The sequence below is a fragment of the Drosophila virilis genome, chromosome 5, assembly GCF_030788295.1.
Source record: "Drosophila virilis strain 15010-1051.87 chromosome 5, Dvir_AGI_RSII-ME, whole genome shotgun sequence".
Taxonomy (NCBI): domain Eukaryota; kingdom Metazoa; phylum Arthropoda; class Insecta; order Diptera; family Drosophilidae; genus Drosophila; species Drosophila virilis.
This window is the reverse complement of record NC_091547.1, coordinates 25,199,405-25,219,178: the sequence shown is the minus strand read 5'-3', so window position 1 is coordinate 25,219,178 and position 19,774 is coordinate 25,199,405. Positions and strand designations below refer to the sequence as shown.

The 19,774-nt window shown below is 34.8% G+C and overlaps 1 protein-coding gene across 5 annotated transcripts in view; it reads right to left on the bottom strand.

Moving 5' to 3' along the window:
- Obsc (Obscurin) overlaps nucleotides 1–19,774 on the bottom strand; it is a 204,517-nt gene that overhangs the window by 111,714 nt on the left and 73,029 nt on the right. For 2 of the 5 annotated variants that reach the window (XM_032437394.2, XM_070210261.1), the window contains 6 exons: nucleotides 8,170–8,262; nucleotides 6,916–8,035; nucleotides 4,068–4,340; nucleotides 3,842–3,998; nucleotides 1,399–1,484; nucleotides 1,202–1,337 (listed from right to left, as the gene is read on the bottom strand). In XM_032437394.2, the coding sequence (XP_032293285.2) occupies nucleotides 1,202–1,337; nucleotides 1,399–1,484; nucleotides 3,842–3,998; nucleotides 4,068–4,340; nucleotides 6,916–8,035; nucleotides 8,170–8,262 (1,865 nt within the window). Of the gene's footprint in view, nucleotides 1–1,201; nucleotides 1,338–1,398; nucleotides 1,485–3,841; nucleotides 3,999–4,067; nucleotides 4,341–6,057; nucleotides 6,156–6,915; nucleotides 8,036–8,169; nucleotides 8,263–13,875; nucleotides 13,942–19,774 lie in introns of those variants that run through there. The other 3 variants (XM_070210262.1, XM_032437395.2, XM_070210263.1) reach the window with 3 other exon arrangements.

The window sequence follows — 19,774 nt, the reverse complement described above, 5'->3', positions numbered from 1 at the left end:
ATCCATTTATTCAAAGAAAACAAACTTATGAAAGCACGCAACACAATCGGAAGAAAGATTCAGTCCGAGTAACGTGGATACGTGATACGGGTGGTATATTGCAAATACAAAACAAGTAAGAGGTTCTATTCGGGAGGGGATACCCGACTAGGGGATACCCTGAACCCTCTTCTTCCAACATCAAATGCATATATATATTCTATTTTAGAAGCTATATGTCAAGTTTGGTGACACTAGCTTTTATTATTTACCAAAATTACCAAAATTACCCAAAAAACAGGATATCGATATAGATTTTTATCGATTGCTTGGAAACGGAGTAAGCTATCGATTATCGGAAACAAACTCGATCTGCGCAGGTACAAGGAGCACCTACATCTAAAATTTCTAGCTCTTATAGGTTCTGAGATACTTGCGTTCATTCATACGGACCGACGGACGGACGGACAGACGGACGGACAGACAGTCGGACATGGCTAGATCGACTCGGCTATTGGTGCTGATCAAGAATATATATACTTTATGGGGTCGGCGATGCTTCCTTCTACCTGTTACATACATTTGGATTTTGCACAAATTAAATATACCCTTATAACTATTTTTAATGGGTTCAGGGTATAATTAACTAATAGCATATGAAATGAAAACAAAATTAGTGGCATATTGGTAAATCATTCCACAATAGTTTGCGTTAAATCAAAATGATGGTGGAATTCCTGAAACTGATTTGGATTTTGATCTGAATCAGTTGAGAGAACAACCCTTTTGCGCACTAATTTCATTAAGATTTCGTGAACAATTGGCAGCCTGATCGAACGGACAATTGGCGCAAAAGTAAAGGAAGAAAATGATTTTGGTAGCTCTTATACAATTTTCAGATCGCCGAGTTCATTAATAAGTACGAACAGACAGAAAGCTAATGATTATCAAGAAAAGTTCATTTTGTTGGCGAAAATGCTCCTTTCTGTCTGTTACAATGCCTGGTATAATGTGTACCCTTTTTAACCATTTTCTTTGGGTTCAAGGTATAAAATTAAAATAGAATGAATGCATTGAAAGCATTTTTTTTTAAAAACTATTATAACTATTACTTGAACACCGACATTTTTTGACTAAATTTCACATTTGTGGACAATTTGACGACTGATTCGTCTCACATTGGTGTCTTAATATCACTTATTAATATTTTTATTGTACTTACAACTGTACTTTTGGTTTTGGATCGCCTAGAATTTTTATCATGAAACGAAACAGAGTGTTTTCAATCATTTCAGCATCCTTTAAGCTAACCAAAAATGCTGGTGGCACATTAGTTTTAGATTCATCATGGCCAGAAGCTGTTAAAATTAAACGAAGCATTTACTAAAACAATCATTTATTTTTTTAAAAAAAACTCACCTTGTCCAACTGCAAGCTGAGCTGTCACAGTCGTTGTATCAGAACCTGATTGTGCGCGAACAGTATACGTTCCCGCATCATTCTCACTAGAAATATAAAAATAATGTTGTCAATATTTTTGTAAAACAACAAGCTAGTGCTCAATTTTCAAATACCCTGGTCCAGATACAAATTGATAAAATATATATTACAATATACAATATATAGTATATAAATAGACGTATTAGAATATGCCTTTACAGATTAATTTGTAATCTAATGTAGACCTCATTGGGCCATTACCTCAATCTGATCAATTTTGATATTGCAGATGCAGTTTCTATCGAGGATATGGATTTCTCGCTTTTGGATTCCAGATCGCATTACCACGGACCTAGGCAGATAATTTAAATTCAGATTATTCAAAGAGCTAACGCGCCTTCTCGTCGTTGACCATTTACGAATAACCGCCTACCATTGACAGGCCAACGAAATCATCGATCATCGATTGTTTACGGCACAACTCTTCCTGCATAATTTTCCATAAATTTTCCACAACTCGAGCCAATATAACCTCAAACTAATTTCGCCAAGGATCTAACAATATATTGCGCGAAATCCCAACAATTCAAACTTACTACCACGACTCATCAAAGCGTATTCAAGCAAGTAGCTGATTCAAGTCATGTTTTTCAACTTAACGACACGGTAAGAGGTAAGAGCATCTACAACGGACCATTTGAAGTAAATTGAAAATAAACCAAATTATTAACAAACTTGTCAATGATCATGATAACATAGTATCAACTGATTATCTCAAACTTGCTGTCATGGAAATACAGCAACAATCAGCGACACATCCAAAGCTATTCCCAACACATCTTTCCTGCTTCAACAAACTCCAAGGCCTCGCCGCGCAATTAGCTCGACAACTTAAAGGTTGAGAGGGGCTACTGCGCCGATCATTCCAAAAATTAAAATATAACTTTTTAACTTTTTTGACTTTAAAAATAAATAAATTTGCTTACAATAATTCTGAATTTCACAATATAACGAAAAGTATGTACAACATCTTCTAGCTGGAGCTCTCTAACCTTCGGCATCTACGAGTCTATATATTCAATTTGGTGTATAAGAAATAAAGCAACTATTGCTAAAATCGAAATGTCTTACGTGTATAAATAGTTGTTGAATATTGACTTTAAAGTTCCATCTATTTAAGCAAAGATGTAAAATATATATGTACTAATAACATGGTTGCCGATATACTTAAAAAAAAAAAAAAAAAAACATATATGTACAATGTATAAATGAAATTAATGGCTATCAATAAGTTTTTGCTAAAAGGGAGTATTGAAATATGCATAATTTTCAGCAATAATCACCTGGTTACACTTCAGTCTTTTGTTTTTTTTTTTATTTGTGCTTACTCTTATTGCTTAGAATACCATTGTCTGTCGCTTAGGAACTATCGAACGACCACTATATATGTAGATAACACATACAACAGTTTTTCCCGATTTTTTAACTACTTGTGGTGAAATTTCCCAAAACATGCATAGCATACACAGGCATCCCATATGATTAATAATTTTAATGTTTACTTCCTTTATCTGACGGTTTTGGCTGTGCGTCAGTGGGGCATCCAATCTCTTGGACAGGACAAACAGTTTTCTAAATAGAGACTAGTGGGTATTGCCCGGCCTTGCCAGTGGAGCGTTGTATACTCAACATTTTAAATATTTCCTTTTCACTAAGTACACGCACGCATTCCATCTTGAACTCCACTTCCTTTTATACCCTGAACCCCTTAAAAATGGGAATAAGGGTATATTATATTTGTGAAAAATCCAAATGTATGTAACAGGTAAAAGGAAGCATCTCCGACCCCATAAAGTATATATATTCTTGATCAGCATCAATAGCCGAATCGATCTAGCCATGCCCGTCTGTCTGTCCGTCCGTCAATCCTTCTGTCCGGAGGTTTTAACGCAAAGATCTCAAAACCTATATGAGCTAGAGACTGAAATTTGAGACGTAGGTGCGTCTAGTGCCTGCGCAGATCGTGTTTGTTTCCGGTAATCGATAACTTACTCTGTTCCCAAGCAATCGATAAAAATCGGTATCGATATCGAAATTCTTATGATCGCACTTTCCCCGAGGAAGCCTAGATTTTGCGAAAACTGGGAATCACAGCTCAAATAAATTTAAGCAAAGATGTTTGAAATGAAGTTTGAGGCCGATCGGCTGGTAAATAAAAATGTGTTATTCGATTTTGTTTCGCGATTTTTCCATACTTGCGGATTGAACTTCCCGAAACCAAATCTGAACGTGCCCCTTCATCGCATTAGGTAATTACAGTGAAAACTTCATAGTTTCCTACTTCTTATGATATGGGCTGTGAGTTGATCACCAATCAGTCCTGACAGGACAAAATAAAAAAAGGAAATAAAAAATAAATAACCTGCAATTTTTGATATCCAAGCGATAGGAATTCATTGGAGCACTTGTTTGGACAATCCGGTCCGCCAAACGATCGTCCAGGGTCTTGTTATCCTTTAACCATGTAACTAATCCTGGCTGCTCTTTAAACTGAATTTCAAAGTGAGCTGTCTCTCCGCCTGTTAGAAAAAATTTGATAATTCAAAAACATATTTTGACTATTATTTTTCTATCATTTTGAAACTTACATTCAACATGTACACTTTTCAACATTTTGATAATCACAGGTTTCTCAATACAGCGTTGAGGCTGATCGTCAATTAGATGCGAAGATGCACGCTTACGGCTGGCTTGACTTTCTGCACGACTCTCAGCTCGACTGGAAGCTAAGAGGGATGAACGTGCTTCAATTCTATCCAATGTACTTCGATCACGTCTTGCACCAGTTACGTAGCTTACGTGTTTATCGTAAGTACTATCATAGGAAGTGCCCCGAACATCGTCCCTGGACCTACTACTTCCTTTGATGGTAGTTAAATATAAATAAAAAAATTAGTTAGCATTGTGGTACATAATAATTTAAGATAAACAAACACGGAAAAATTGTGTTAATGAAGATGGAGAAGCAAAGGTCTATTTTGTTATAATACAAGTGCTAAATTTGTATATCCTGAACCGATTAAAAATGGGCAATAGGGTATAATGTAATTGTGCAAATGTATGCAACAGGCAGAAAGTATAAAGTATATATACTCTTATCAAGCATCAATAGCCGAGCCGATCTAGTCACATCGTCTACCGGACATATGTATGAACGCAAGGATCTCAGAACCTGCTTCCAAGCAATCGATAACAATCGATATCGAAATTCTAGTTTTTAAACAAATTTCTCGCGGTATAAGAGCTGGTGTCACCAAATTTAACATGTAAAAACTTGAAAAGTTTATTGCAATGTGAAACGACTCGAAATCTATAAGTCGGCAAAAAATACAATACTAACAAGGCATTTTTTAATTCTAAATTACAGTGCTTTCAGAATCAGGCGCAAAATATAAATGGCAAATTTACTCGTCTGTATAGTTTAATCTTAAATTGATACCGAATGTAGTGTTACTAAAAATAAATATTGCAGCTAATAATATATAACAATCTCAATCCCAAATAGCTTGATCAGTACTAACAGCGTATCTATAAACGCACATCTCAAATCGGTTTCAGAAGCTAAAAATAACTAGGCAATTAAAATTATTGTACTGTAAAATATTTGTATATTCTCATTAAAATTTAGAGGGGGGAGTTGCGATAGCTATAAATGAAAGATACTTGATATTTATATACTATTCTAGAGGCTACATGTCAAGTTCGTGACTCTAGCACTTAGAACCAAAAGATTTGCTCAGAAACTTCAATTTTTATCGATTACTAGGAGACGGGGAAGTAATCGATCATCGGAAATAAACTTTGTTCTGATACCCTTCCATTCATACATCCGGACGGTCGGAGGGACAGACAGACGGGCATATCTAGATCGACTCGGCTATTGATGCTGATCAAGAATATATATTTTATGGGGTCCATTTACCTGTTACATAGATTTAGACAAAAACATTATACCCCTATTACTCATTCATAAAGCGTTCAGGGTTTAAGAATCTCAATTGATTTTAACTGCAAATCAGAGCTGCGTACAGGTTATCTTCCAGTCGGACACTACCGATTAGAGCACTGTTTCGAATCGAAACGTTGCATATTAATATAATACAGGATGCATGGATGTATGTATGTATGTATATAAATTCATTTGCTCGCAAAAACTAGTTATTTAATGAATTTTTTAGATAGGGGTATTTATGCATGTATATTTCAAAATATGTAATCATAATTTTCAGTTAACGTACAATATCCTTACACACATATTAGAACGCAAGGCATCTATTCCATATAAACACACATTTCCCCTCGCATAAAGTTCAGAGAGTGTAATTCATTTTTCTACTAATTGTCTAATATAAACTTTTCTTCTATTTTTATTATTCAATCTACTTTTTTTGAGCACCCAACGAGGTTTGGCGAAATATCACCTAAGTCTGTGTTGAAATAAAAATGTATGCTATTTTTGATTCAATACAATAAACATTTATTAAAAAGGACATTTATTAAAAAAATTTTAAAGTCATTGATTAATATACCATATCCGTATATAAATACCATTTACTCTTCTTGCTAATGGTAACTTACTTTCAACACGCCGCTGAGTAGCCAGGGAATACCCAGAATAGTTATCATCCATACTGCAAACACTTTTGTCTCGGACTTCCCAGTCAGCACTTGACTCTCTGAAATCGGGACCAATAGATTCAGTATAATCACCTTCAATCTCAGGCATATTTTCAGCCTCTTCAATAATTTCATATATGGGTTTCCTTTTAATTGGTGGATTAAATATATGTACAAAATCGCGAGCTTTCGCTTTTTTTACTGTGTCTTGCGCATAATTGGTAGAATCTGTTGATTTTAACACAGCGTTTTTAATATTTCGTATTTTTTGTTTTGCGTTGCGGAGCGATGTGTCTGCGGTTGATACGTCGTAGATACCTTCCAAAAAGTTCTGTGTTTTTTGTTCCAGACTTTCAGTATGGACAAGCACCCGCTTAACAGTTCGCGGCGGTGGAGGAGGCGGTGATGGTGGGCGTGATTTAAGAATTAGTATCTCTATGGTGGTTTCATATGAAATAAGCGGAAGCGGTTGAAAAAAGCCAGGCATTCTAACAAAATGAGGAGGTATAGGTGGTGGGGGCGGACCATGTGCTGAACGTTCGCCCCCATTATTGGATGCAATATTAGCAAGATCATTATTCCATTGCGCTAATGAAGCAGAATCAGTTATATTAGTAAAACTTGAGAGCTCCTGTCGTTGTTTGGAGTTTGTTTGTGTGGTATCACTATCAACAATAGGTTCACTGTAGCCAAAGATATCTTGCAGTTCGATTGGAGTGTGCTTAGTTGTAATGCAATTGTTATAAGTTGCACTTGGGATGCTAATTGGAATTTTCAAATCTGCCGTGGTATCGTACTTAAATTGCTTCATGTCCTTACCCTCTGATATATTTTGTTGTTGTATATCAACTTGTTCAGACCTCTCTATCGCAACAAAATTATCTGAATCTTTTCTGTTACCATCATTGAGTTGAATAATGTTTATATCAAAAACTTCCTGGCGTTTTTTATCATCAACTATTGTTGTAGACTCAGCGTGTTGAATATCTAAGACACACTCTTTAATCACAGTTTCATTTTCAGTAAGTTTTATAGTGTTTTTATTAGATTCAAGCGCTAAATGACCCTGAAACTCTTCATGGTCTAACGCACAACTCTTAATTTCCTTTGCATTATTTTGATCTTTACTGTCTTTTACATATGAGCAACTTTCTAAAACATACTCTGTATGAAAATTATCTTTTAATTCAGGTGTTTGGACCTTTTGATAACTAAAATTTTGTTGGTTCTGTTGGCTTCTAAATAATTCAATAGCTTCCTGCTCAATTTTTTTTAGCTCTTGTTGTTCAAGCTGAAGACGTTCTTTTGTTTCCTTACTTAAAAAGTAATTGTCGGCTACATCAGATGGACGTATGCCTACATTTGGATTACAAGCTTCAATTTTTTGAGGAAGCCGAAGAATTAATTCACTTTCACTAGATATATTTGTAGGATCGACTTTAAGATCATCTGCGTTGTGTTCTTGCAGAGTCACTTCGTGGTCAATATATGACTTAATTTCATTGTACCAAGTTAGATGATTTTCTTCGTTATGAGGCTTTATAAAAATATTTATATTTGATATTTCGTCTTCAGTTTTTAATGAGAGATAAATTTGCTTTTCCTCTAATATGCTCTTAATATCGCATAACGGAAGCTTTATAATATTTTGCAAAATGAATATCGATTTTTTTTCTGATATTTTTCGAGCCTTTGTTATTAAAAGTCTTGATTTAAATAAAAAACAATATCGATCATGTGATTTACCATCCTTATCGGTAACTAAGCAAGACTCATGCAACAATAGCCTGCCCAACTTATAAATGTTACCTCTATATCCCTCAATGCTTGAAATCAATATATTATCATATGCTCTACTTGGCACGGTTAGCATAAGTTCTAAAGCTCTTTCTAGGTCCCTAACATTTTCTTTAAAGCATTCAGATAATTTAATTAGGTCCTGTGGATAAAAATTAAAGCCAGTCAGTATATTAAAAGATTATTAGATAAACATATTAAATAATAAATCGTGTTACGAATACACGTGCATGATATAAAATATAATAATTATACTATAAATAAATGTATCCAAACCTTAAACAGGAGTTTGTAGTCGTTGATTCTCTGAAGAGGGAGCTTCAAGTGCTCAGACAGCGATTTATCGTCGCCTAGCTTTGCTGAAAGTTCCTGAAATAATAAAATGAAGTACAGGGTATAACATATAATTAAATAAACAAGTAAGAGTGGTCTAGTTGGCAGTGGCCGACAAGCGGATCCTCGCGTTAAGCCCACATCACAAGCATTCCAGCTCCATTCATTGTTACCATACCGAACTCCACGGTATAAGCTAACTGCATTGAATGTATACATAAAACCGTCAGCTATCAAATTATGCTGATGCCAACCTAATTATTCAAGATATATATAAATACGCATTCAGTCTCATCACTTTGTAATAGAGTTAGCCGGGTACATGTTTCCCCGCATCGAAATAAAAATAATTTTAATTGTACAAAACCAAACATAAGGTTAATACGGTAGGATCATTTCAAGGTCGCAAGATCCAAAGCAAGAAAAACAAGTAAGAGGAACTAGTCGGGAGCTCCCGACAAGGGGATACCCTGAACCCTCTTCTTCCAACATCAAAAAAAATATATACATGTTCAATTTTAGAAGCTAAGTACATGTCAAATTTGGTGTGTCTAGCTCTTATTATTTACCAAAATTGCCCAAATAACAGGAATTGATATCGATTTTTATCGATTGCTTGGAAACGGAGTAAGTTATCGATATCGGAAACGATCTGCGCAGGCATTCGGAGCACCTAATCTAAAACTTCAAGTCTCTAGCTCTTATAGCTCTGAGATCCTTGCGTTCATTCATATGGACGGACGGTCGGACATGGCTAGATCTTCTCGGCTATTGATGCTGATCAAGAATATGTATACTGTATGGGGTCGGAGATGCTTCCTTCTGCCTGTTACATACATTTGCATTTTTCACAAATACAATATACCCTTATACCCATATTCAATGGGTTCAGGGTATAAAAACGAGGTACAATCTAAATACTATAATATCTCAAATATGGACGCTGAAAATGGCAATATAATATACAACGATATTAAAAGATAAAAGAACAAACCTATAAGTACACTAATAATATACAAGGAAAATATGATTTTAATAATGAATTAATGATAAAATTCACAGAGATTTCCAAACAAATTAATGAAGGATAGCAAATTATAAACGAATTTATAAAAAACTACCAAAACGACAATAAAAACTGTTATATTTTTAATCAAAATACCGATATTAAATAAGGAAGATTTTCAGATGAATCACATCATACCCTTACCGATAAATTATACACAATTAAGAATATCACAGAAATATGTTAACAATAGCAAAATACAAACGAAATCATCATGTCATAAGTCGCTTTAATACCCTTGTAGGTACATCCCTTTTGCGGATACGTGAGAATTTTTGAGTTGAGACCTTTCTAATTAATTTTCAACCCACATACAATAAAATCGATTCCAATTGTGGAGAAACAATTTAAAACCACGTACTGTAATGTGAATATCAATGATTATTATTACGACGATGCTACAATCATAAAGGAAGAAAGATAAGCGATAAGTATCCCGCAAATAAAAAAGTTATAATAGACTCAACTGAAAAGGAAATCAATATACATAGGCTCCAACCACTGAATGTTAACCACCAGCAAATACCCAGGCAAATGAAAGTCGCACCTAATAGCGATCTACCAGGGCGAAGGACATACAATGCCGAGCACCATAACTCTTACGACCCCAGCAAAACCTGCCCGCAGTCTCAAGACTCAAGGAACCTATACTACCACATTATGTACTCTATATGAGTACTCTATGAATATACATTCTAAGAGCGTCAGCGCTAGGTAATGGAGTAAGCATATTACTTGGAACCCAGTATTGAGCAAAATTGTAAATAACCATTTTAACCAAATTATTTCAAGGTTCCAAAGGAAAGAAGACTAACCCAACTACAAAACGCTGCTATCCTTAGTAATTGCATTGAAGTTTACTGTCCGATCTCCATGAAATTATCAGACCTAAACTAATGTATGTATATACCGAAGCCCAACGCTATACTTCAAAACATTATTTAAATCTCCGTATAATCTTAGCCTACATCATTCGTTTGATACGTCTCGTGCACTTAAATACAGGCTGAAAACAGGAAGCTGTTGATGAAAAAGAACTTGATTTACAGGTGAAATTTTTCAAAAGTGTTCAGTCAATGAAGTCGTCGGGTATATACATTTGGACGGATGGAGTTTATTATTAGGACTATATACTTTATAAATTCGGAGATTTCTTCATTAGCCTGTTACTGTGGATCCTTATACATGAGCAATATTCCAGCGACATTCGATTAATCTAAATACACATTACTGAAGCACCAACTCTTTTACTATCAATATACGTTCCAATGCAGTATCTACCATATAGTTCAAATTATTTTTATACCCTGAACCCATTAAAAATGGGTATAAGAGTATACTGTAGCCATGTTCGTCTGTCTGTCCGCCCGTCCGTCCGTCCGTATGTATATATAAGATAAGAGCCAGAGACTTGAAATTTTAGATGTAGGTGCTCCTAGTTCCCGCGCAGATCGATTTTATCTCCGATAATCGATAACTTACCCCGTTTCCAAGCAATCGATAAGAATCGATATCCTGTTTTTTGGTCAATTTTGGTAAATAATAAGAGCTAGACTCACCGAACTTGACATATAGCTTCTAAAATAGAATATATATATGCATTTGATATTGGAAGAAGAGGGTTCAGGGTATCCCCTAGTCGGGACTAGAAACTCTTACTTGTTTTAATTGAGTGTGATATAGAGGATCACTGCACCTATGTATATGATCAATTGATCATTTTTATGGAACATCATTTATAATAAGACTATAAAGTAAAAGTAAAGCCTCCCTTGAAGTACACAAAAAGTAACAAGAACCTGTTTCGAGGTTTTTAAAAAAAGGAGAACTTTCTACGTCTTAAACGTTTATCTTTGGATAAAAACAAAAGATGCATGAAGTTTTCTAGGTATACAAAATTAGAATTATCCTCATCATCACAAAAAATTCGCTCTTCGGCGACCTTAACATAAAAAGTCAGTGTACTCTCTGCGGGTCATGACTCAGATTTCTGTGAATCTATCTTACAATTTTCCTGTGATTTCTTTCTATAATGTCATGTGGAGTTAAGTTTATGGTCTGTCTGCTGAATACTGGCAGTAAAAACAGCCTAAGATACAGACCTGCTTCCGTACGCTATCGGAAGACGCGACCTTAGCAGTGCAGGGATAACCCCACTCGGCGGAAAGACTGAGGATCTACTAATTCCGTAATGTTATCTTCTACCTAGCTCAATTTTTACCGGCATGGTTGATGTAAGGCGTATCTGTACAGATTCAATCATGAGGACGACCCCTTCTACGAGCACTGTATCTCTTGAGAATATCGGCGGCGGACCGCACCGACTTGCCTCCCCACAACCTCTCGGCCCGAATAATAGCCACCGAAAATGGATTGACAGCCATTGCTAATATTGCCTTCGCTACTTATAATGCATTCGCTATAAACGGGAGGGAATCCGCCGCGGCTTCGACGACTAAGCTGATATACAGCTGCCCGCCGTTTGTATACCATACGATGCCGTGTCCTATATCCAAAATATCGATATTTACTAAGCAAACGTTAAATACTTGAAAACAACGTTGTAGCATGCAGTATTATACGGTTTGGTTTCCATCCCTATTTTTCCCAACTCTCAGTTTTAAAGCTCTAATGTAATAGCATTAAATAGTAATAGTAATAGTAAGCTGCTGTTGTCTTTGTCCTCCTATCCTCTCTTCTCCTCTCAGCGACGCCATCCTTAGTGAAAAACTTACATATGTGCGACCCTGAACTTTCTTCTGTCAACATAAAAATGCAGCTCACGGTACGAGCCTGTTTGCTTTAGCAGTAATAAAGTAAATTGAAAAAAAAAAATATATTTTCCCAATTTGACTGGAAGCCGTATCCGACTGCAATAATTGCCACCATTTCTACTCGACAGTTATTCCAACAATTAATTTACAATGAAAAAATGTTCAAAATCACATAAGCACATAAACCCAGCACACAATACAATACAATTGCATTAGCAGTGCTTTTAATAGAATTTAAAAATAACTGTGTGTGTGTGTGTGTGTGTGTGTGTGTACATGTTTACAGAAATTTGCTCTAGGGTCCGTAAACAGGTGGTTACATATAACATATATCATAACCACTAGTTTTCTTTAATAAATTGTGTGTGTCTTAACCTATCTTGAAGAAAATCAATTAGGCGACAGCAATAAAATTATGGTCTTAATAAGTGGTTTGTTTCAAATTATTTTTAGATATGGGCGGAGGCGGGGGAAGCTGTGGAGTCGGGAATCTATGGAATCTGCGGTTTTCACCCACGTCTTGATAAGAAACCGTAAGCCGAAAGCATTAATCCATTAACCCGCATTTTGCATTCAAGGTCGGTGGATTTTAGGAAAAAACTTCAGAGAACGTATTCATTTAGTTTAAATGACTTTAAATTAAGTTTCAGATCACTCGGGCAAACCTTGAGACTGCAAACTCTTTGTGCCGTATTTTCCATTAAGATCTTAGCGTGAAATCAGGTCTCATTTGAATTTTCATAACGATCCTTGGCAATGATTTTGGAGCCGATCGGATAGTAGACACACCACAGTTGCGGGTATTCATTTAGTTTTTCTGACGCACATGGAGGAAAGTGTGAAATGAAATTTCTTAAAGATCCTTGCGAAAAAGCTTTCCTTAAAAATGTATTAGAACCCAAAACTTCATCCAGCAAATCTTTGGCCCCCAATTGCTAAAAAGAATGGGAAAATAAGGAAAATTCCAATAAAATGCGAGACTCGCTTGAAATGAATTTAAGCAACGAATAGAATAAAATAAATTATACACCTTGTCATTGTCACACGAGTCCCAATTAGACTACAAACCAATCAATAGACAACTGTTGGGTCAGATTGATAGTAATCTGTATTTGGCAAGCATTTTTGGGGGCAGACGACTAACTTTCATTTTTAATTGGCGACGTACATATCTTATATATGTATATATATATAGGCTCTATCTTTATCACTCAAGCAAAGAGGATAACGTAAGAACAAAAAATGGTAATGATTAAGAGCAACAACACTAACAAGCAATATATATATGAAAGTGTATTTTTTGTTGTTTCTACGTCAGTGTTTCTATATTTAAATTAACTTTTTTATTTTTGTTCATAGCTCATAGCATCTGTGCATCATTATTTTTATAAACCGTATATATGCATATATGTATATGAATATACAACATATAAACAAGCGTGTAGTCAAAATTTATAAAGTTTTTTATGAATATACATACGTATGTATGTATATTATTCATGCAGTTAATAGCTTCGACAGCTCAAATCGACATTATATGTAATATCCGCCCTAATATCCCAAGTGTTCACATGTATATATACCGACATACATGCGTATCTATATAAAGATATGTGTGTACTATATATTCAAAATTATATTAATAAACAGGCTCTAATTGATTTAATTTTAATGTTACATAACTAGACAAAAAAAAATGGTGCAAACATATATTTGATGAAAACTCGAATCTTTATATAAAACTAAATTTTGTATGCATCAACTAAATTTTTGAAAATAAGTTTTTGTTTTAACTCTTCAAATAAGTACCAAAGGAAAGTAATATCCACGTGTACAGAACGCGAAACGACGGCAAACACAACTCGAAAGACACTGAAGATTGCAAAAGCTTTAATATAGAGAAATGTCTGATTTTAAAAATAAACTTATACATTCAACATATACATTCGTATGTATTAGAAATATTCTGAAAAGCATTGAACATGTGTATGTTTGGCGAATAGAAACCAGATAGATATTTATTTACATATTGCAAATAATGCAGCGTTTATAAATGTTAGCAAGTACATTCTATATGGATATATTCATACATACGTTAAGTACATTCATACAATAAAGAATTCAATTACAAATAAAAATATAATTTAATTAGAGCGATGTGCTCCCTTCAATACAACATTAGGAACTACTTAAAGCGAAAGAGTTTAATAAGCATGAAACCTCGGTCTGAGGCCGATGGTGTCTGTTATATGGTATGTTGCAATATGGTATCCGAAGGCTCGCAAAATGTTCTTGTAAAAAAATTGAGTAAATATTTAGATCATCTAGGCAAACTAAACAATGTTCGTCAACAATATCTTTCAATGATTTATTCATAAGTCTTTAGAACGTTAATGTAGTATTTTTATACCAAATAGCAAACGAGTGTATTCTCATCAATATTTGGCATTCGTTATCAGTCTGACACATTGACTATGTTTAAATTGATATACCCGCTAACTATGCGAAATTCTCTTTGTAAAAATAACTTTTTATGGACGCTAGACAGTTGCTGATTGTAGCTGGAAAATTATTTGTTTGTAATTTTGGGGAAGGTAAGTCACGGGATTCTTTAAATGAGCTACTTTATTTTTCAATGCAAGTTGCAAAGCCAAAAAGTCATTTCAGATAGTAGAACATATAAAGCAATATTTTATCAGAACAAGAATTGAATTTAAAAATTGGGGTCTACAAAAGCATATATACAATGAAGTTGTGTCGACTGAAAAGGTACACAAATGACAGCCAGGCAAGGCGACGCAAGTTGCAAGTAAATAGCTTAAGCACATATTTACCTGATTTAATTTACCTGAGAGCCAACCAGCAGTCTTACCTCCACTGGACTTGAGCTTAAAGACATCGCGCATGCAGACGTCGAATTGAAAGCCCTTGTCGATATAGGTGCCGATTAACATATATACACCTAATTCTGTTTTTACACGGTAGATTGTTTCCGGGAAAAACCGAGTAAAACAAGATATCGTTCGATAACTACAAACTACAAATAATAAATAATAATAATAAATAAAGTATGCAAAAATAGGTGATAGGTTCCTTTTATCTAAAATCTATTAAAATTAGTGAAAAACAAGAGTTATTTAAGAACAACTATTTATGTTTATTTTATTAAATCACATATATAATGTGCATTTACACAAGCAAAGTTATTAAAGAAAAAAATTCTGCACTCTAAGCTTGAAAGTAATGTTAATTAAATGTATGACAAGTTTAGGCACTAACAAGTAAGAGGTTCTAGTCGGGAGCTCCCGACTGGGGGATACCCTGAACCCTCTTCTTCCAACATCAAATGCATATATATTCTATTTTAGAAGCTGTGTCAAGTTTGGTGACTCTAGCTCTTATTATTTACCAAAATTGCCCAAATAACAGGATATCGATATCGGTTTTTATCGATTGCTTGGAAACGGAGTAAGTTATCGATTATCGGAAATAAACTCGATCTGCGCGGGAACTAGGAGACCTCCATCTAAATCGGCTAGATCGACTCGGCTATTGATGCTGATCAAGAATATATATATACTTTATGGGGTCGGAGATGCTTCCTTCTGCCTGTTTCATACATTTGGATTTCGCACAAAATCAATGTACCCTTATACCCATTTTTAATGGGTTCAGGGTATAAGAACATTTATGTAAAACACCTATGTTGTTAACAAAAAGAAAAAATCATTCAGTTTTAAAGGTACAAAAAAATGACAAAAATATAAATAACCGAATGCATATGGCTTAAAATCGTGAAAAAAATTACAAATTTTTATACCCTGAACCCATTAAAAATGGGTATAGGGTACATTGTATTTGTGCAAAATCCAAATGTATGAAACAGGCAGAAGGAAGCATCTCCGACCCCATAAGCCTTGTCGGGCTGTCTGTCCGTCCGTCCGTCCGTCCGTCCGTCCGTCCCTATGTATGAACGCAAGGATCTCAGAACCTATAAGAGCTAGAGACTTGAAAAAGGAGCACCCACATCTGCTCCTAGTGCCTGCGCAGATCGAGTTTGTTTCCGGTAGTCGACAACTTACTCCGTTTCCAAGCAATCCATAAAAATCGATATCGACTTCCTGTTTTTTGAGCAAATTGGGTAAATAATAAGAGCTAGAGCAACCAAACATGATATGTTGCTTCTAGAATATTAAATATATATCAAGTATCTTTCATTTTATACCTATCGCCACCTCCCCGCTACCGCCCAACACCTATAAATCATGTTAATAACCCAACTTTTATTGCCAACCAATTTAAGTCACAATTTAAATGCAATTGACTCTTTTATAATATACAAATATTCTATGGTACAATAAGATATACTGTAGAAAATTTCATAAAAATCGGTTAGAAAAAACCAAAGTTATATGCAACTGCGCAATTGAATGGGGACAGCAGCTTTAAAAATTTCTGTATACATGTACACACCCATTCATGCGCGTTCTCTTCGCATTCTAACAGCATGTTAATTGCGATATTTTTCTGTAATATTATTTTAGTTCATTTTTTTATCATAAGTATATAATTACTGGTGTGGCTGCTGAGTAGAGGCATAGCAAGTGGTGCGGTCTGTCGCGAGTTCGAGCCCCACCAGTGGAAGAATTTTTTGTTTTTGCTGGTGTGGCTGTTGAGTAGAGTCGACAGCAAGTACTGCTTTCAGTTGCAACCTCGAACCCTACAAGTGTCAAGTGAACTTTATTTTTTAAATTTATTTGATGTTGGAATAAGAGGGTTCAGGGTAGTCCCTAGTCGGGAGCTCCCGACTACCACCTCTTACTTGTTTATTTTCAAACCGTGTTAAATCAAACCTGTGTAAAAAAAGACCGTGTAAAAACAGAATTAGGTGTACTTCGCAGAATCATGTTTATAAAGCCTTGAAGTTTGAAAGTGAGCGGCCGCGCAAAATGTCTTAACTGGCATCGTGAAAAGTAAATTTGTAACTTTTGGAAGCATTACCATACCCGTCTCCATTAATATGATTGAAATGTAAATAGAATTTCAAGTTATTCCAAATGAGCATTTTAGGTTTGAAACAATTTTGGAAGTAACTGAACTTATTATCATGCAAGTTCCTAAAACGAAAAGTCAACTTATCGACCAGAACTTAAAATTGATAAGTATTCATTCATTCACTCCTTCAATTTAAAGGTATTTGTAAATAAGTTACACAAAATTGAGAAGTTATGAATTTGGTCTCATCTAAGACAGGAGTATGTAAGCAAGGTCATAAATAAACTGGAGCTCACGTAAAAATGAATATAATAATAGGTAGTAAAGTTCTAGAAGTGAATAATAAGGTATAAGAATGTGTTCGCAAAAACATTATCAAACATAGCGTATCCGAAATTGGTGGTTTTGGTTGCAAAGAAAAATAGGCAGAAAAGATTATGTTGAGGTACTGAAAGAAAGAATTGTTCTTAATCATTTTCCAATGGAATACATGGACACAGTATTAGAATATTAGATAAAGGCTGTTTCGAGTGATATAGTTAAATGTTATAATGCAGTTATATACATGGACGATGTTATCATATCTCATTAGGATATAAACGATAAGATATTGAAACTTAAGTAGAGTTTGGACAGTGGCTACAAATAAGGTGCGTGAATTGGACCAAGTGTCGTCTCTTGCAGGCAAATGTACAGTTTCAGTTGAAAACAACTCAAATATGATTAGTAAAAAGGTAATTTACCCATTCCAAGGAACAAAGAACTATTTAAGCGAGTTAATGTTATATTTTCGGAACTTTATCAAAGGCAATGTTGTTATTACTAAACCATTATGCGAGAGTTTTGTATGTATCTAAAAAACCAAACGTTGCGAAGAAAAGAATACAGCTCGAAGTTCTTGCCATGATCGAATCCTTAACTAAATAGCTTGTAAAAGACTACAATTATGTAGTAAAACATCGATCAGCATCAAGGATGGGGCACATCGTCCGATACTATTAATTAATTAACAGAAGCGCAAATATCGGACGAAAGCAATACGGAGTCTTTTATTAGAGCGATTGCATTTTAATCCCAAAAACACCACATTGGGCCAAAAAAATTAATTTAATGCTGTATAGTTATATATATTTTTTTTTTTGGTAGTGGACGCATTTTCCAAATATATTTGGTTATATTTTACCTGAAGCACAGTAATAGAGGAAGTTAATAATCGTCTAAAAGTGTATGCTACGAATTTTGGCAGTCTGAAATAATAATTTCAGCTAGAGATACCAATTTACGTGCTATTTATTTTGTGAATAGTTTTAAAAACGGAATATTCAGATTTAATAATTGCAACTGGAGCTCCGAGTGGCTATTTTCATAGAAAGTTAATGATGGAGACTTAGATGCTTGGTAAAAACCAGTAAGTTATATATAGTGTGTAGCCGCAAAACACTAAAGTCTTACCTTTTATGATATTAAACGGAAGAAACATGCTTACATTTAGCGAGATGAGCTTAAGAGAATTAGTTTAGCGGTTAGTAATTATAGAGTTTATCGAGAAAATACAAGTAAGAGGTTCTAGTCGGGAGCTCCCGACTAGGGGATACCCTGAACCCTCTTCTTCCAACATCAACTGCATATATATATTCTAATTTAGAAGCTATATGTCAAGTTTGGTGACTCTAGCTCTTATTATTTACCAAAATTGCCCCAAAAACAGCATAACGATATCGATTCTTATCGATTGCTTGGAAACTGACTAAGTCATCCATTATCCGCATCTGCGCAGGCACTAGGAGCACCTACATCTAAAATTTCAAGTCTCTAGCTCTTATAGTATCTGAGATCCATGCGTTCATACATACGGACAGACGGACGGACGGACAGACAGACAGACAAACACACGGAGATGGTAGATCCTGATCAAGAATATATAAACTTTATGGGGTCGGAGATGCTTCCTTCTGCCTGTTACATACATTTGGATTTTGCACAAATACAATATACCCTTATACCCATTTTTAATGGGTTCAGGGTATAAAAATGTGTAAACGAAACAATGAAGTCCTTTATAACAAGTGTGTATACAACAAATATCTTTTGCAAAAGATAAAATGAGAGAAAAACAATTATAATATATAACAACAATGTAAGGAACAAAATATATATATAAAAACGTTGTGAAAAATTTGAACAGTTGCAGTTGGACTTGTATTTCAGGTCGACTTACAAAAATCACACGCAATACTTAACACAACAACTAATTGGCTCTAGTCGAGAGTTCAGGACTATAGGATCTCCTGTACCTTTTCATCCAACAGCAAAAAAATATATTACGAATAAAATTAATTCCTCAATATAACTTGAACCCGTAACAATCCGCATTACCTGCAACCGTCTCTGCTCAACAGCACAACCAACAATTGAGTCAGAATGAGAAAAAAACTGATTAAAATAGCAGCACATGATTATCGATTTTTATCTATTGCTTGGAAACGGGGCAAGTTATCGATTATCCGATAAAAACTCGTACTGCGTGGACACTAGGAGGACATATGTTCCAAATATTAATTTCTGTAGCTCTTAAAGGCTCTGAGATATTTGCGTATATATATACGGACAGACAGACAGACGGACATAGCTAGATCGACTTGGCTATCGATTCTGATCCAGAATATATTGACTTTATAGCCTTTTTAAAGACTTCTGGGTAAGAAATAGATGA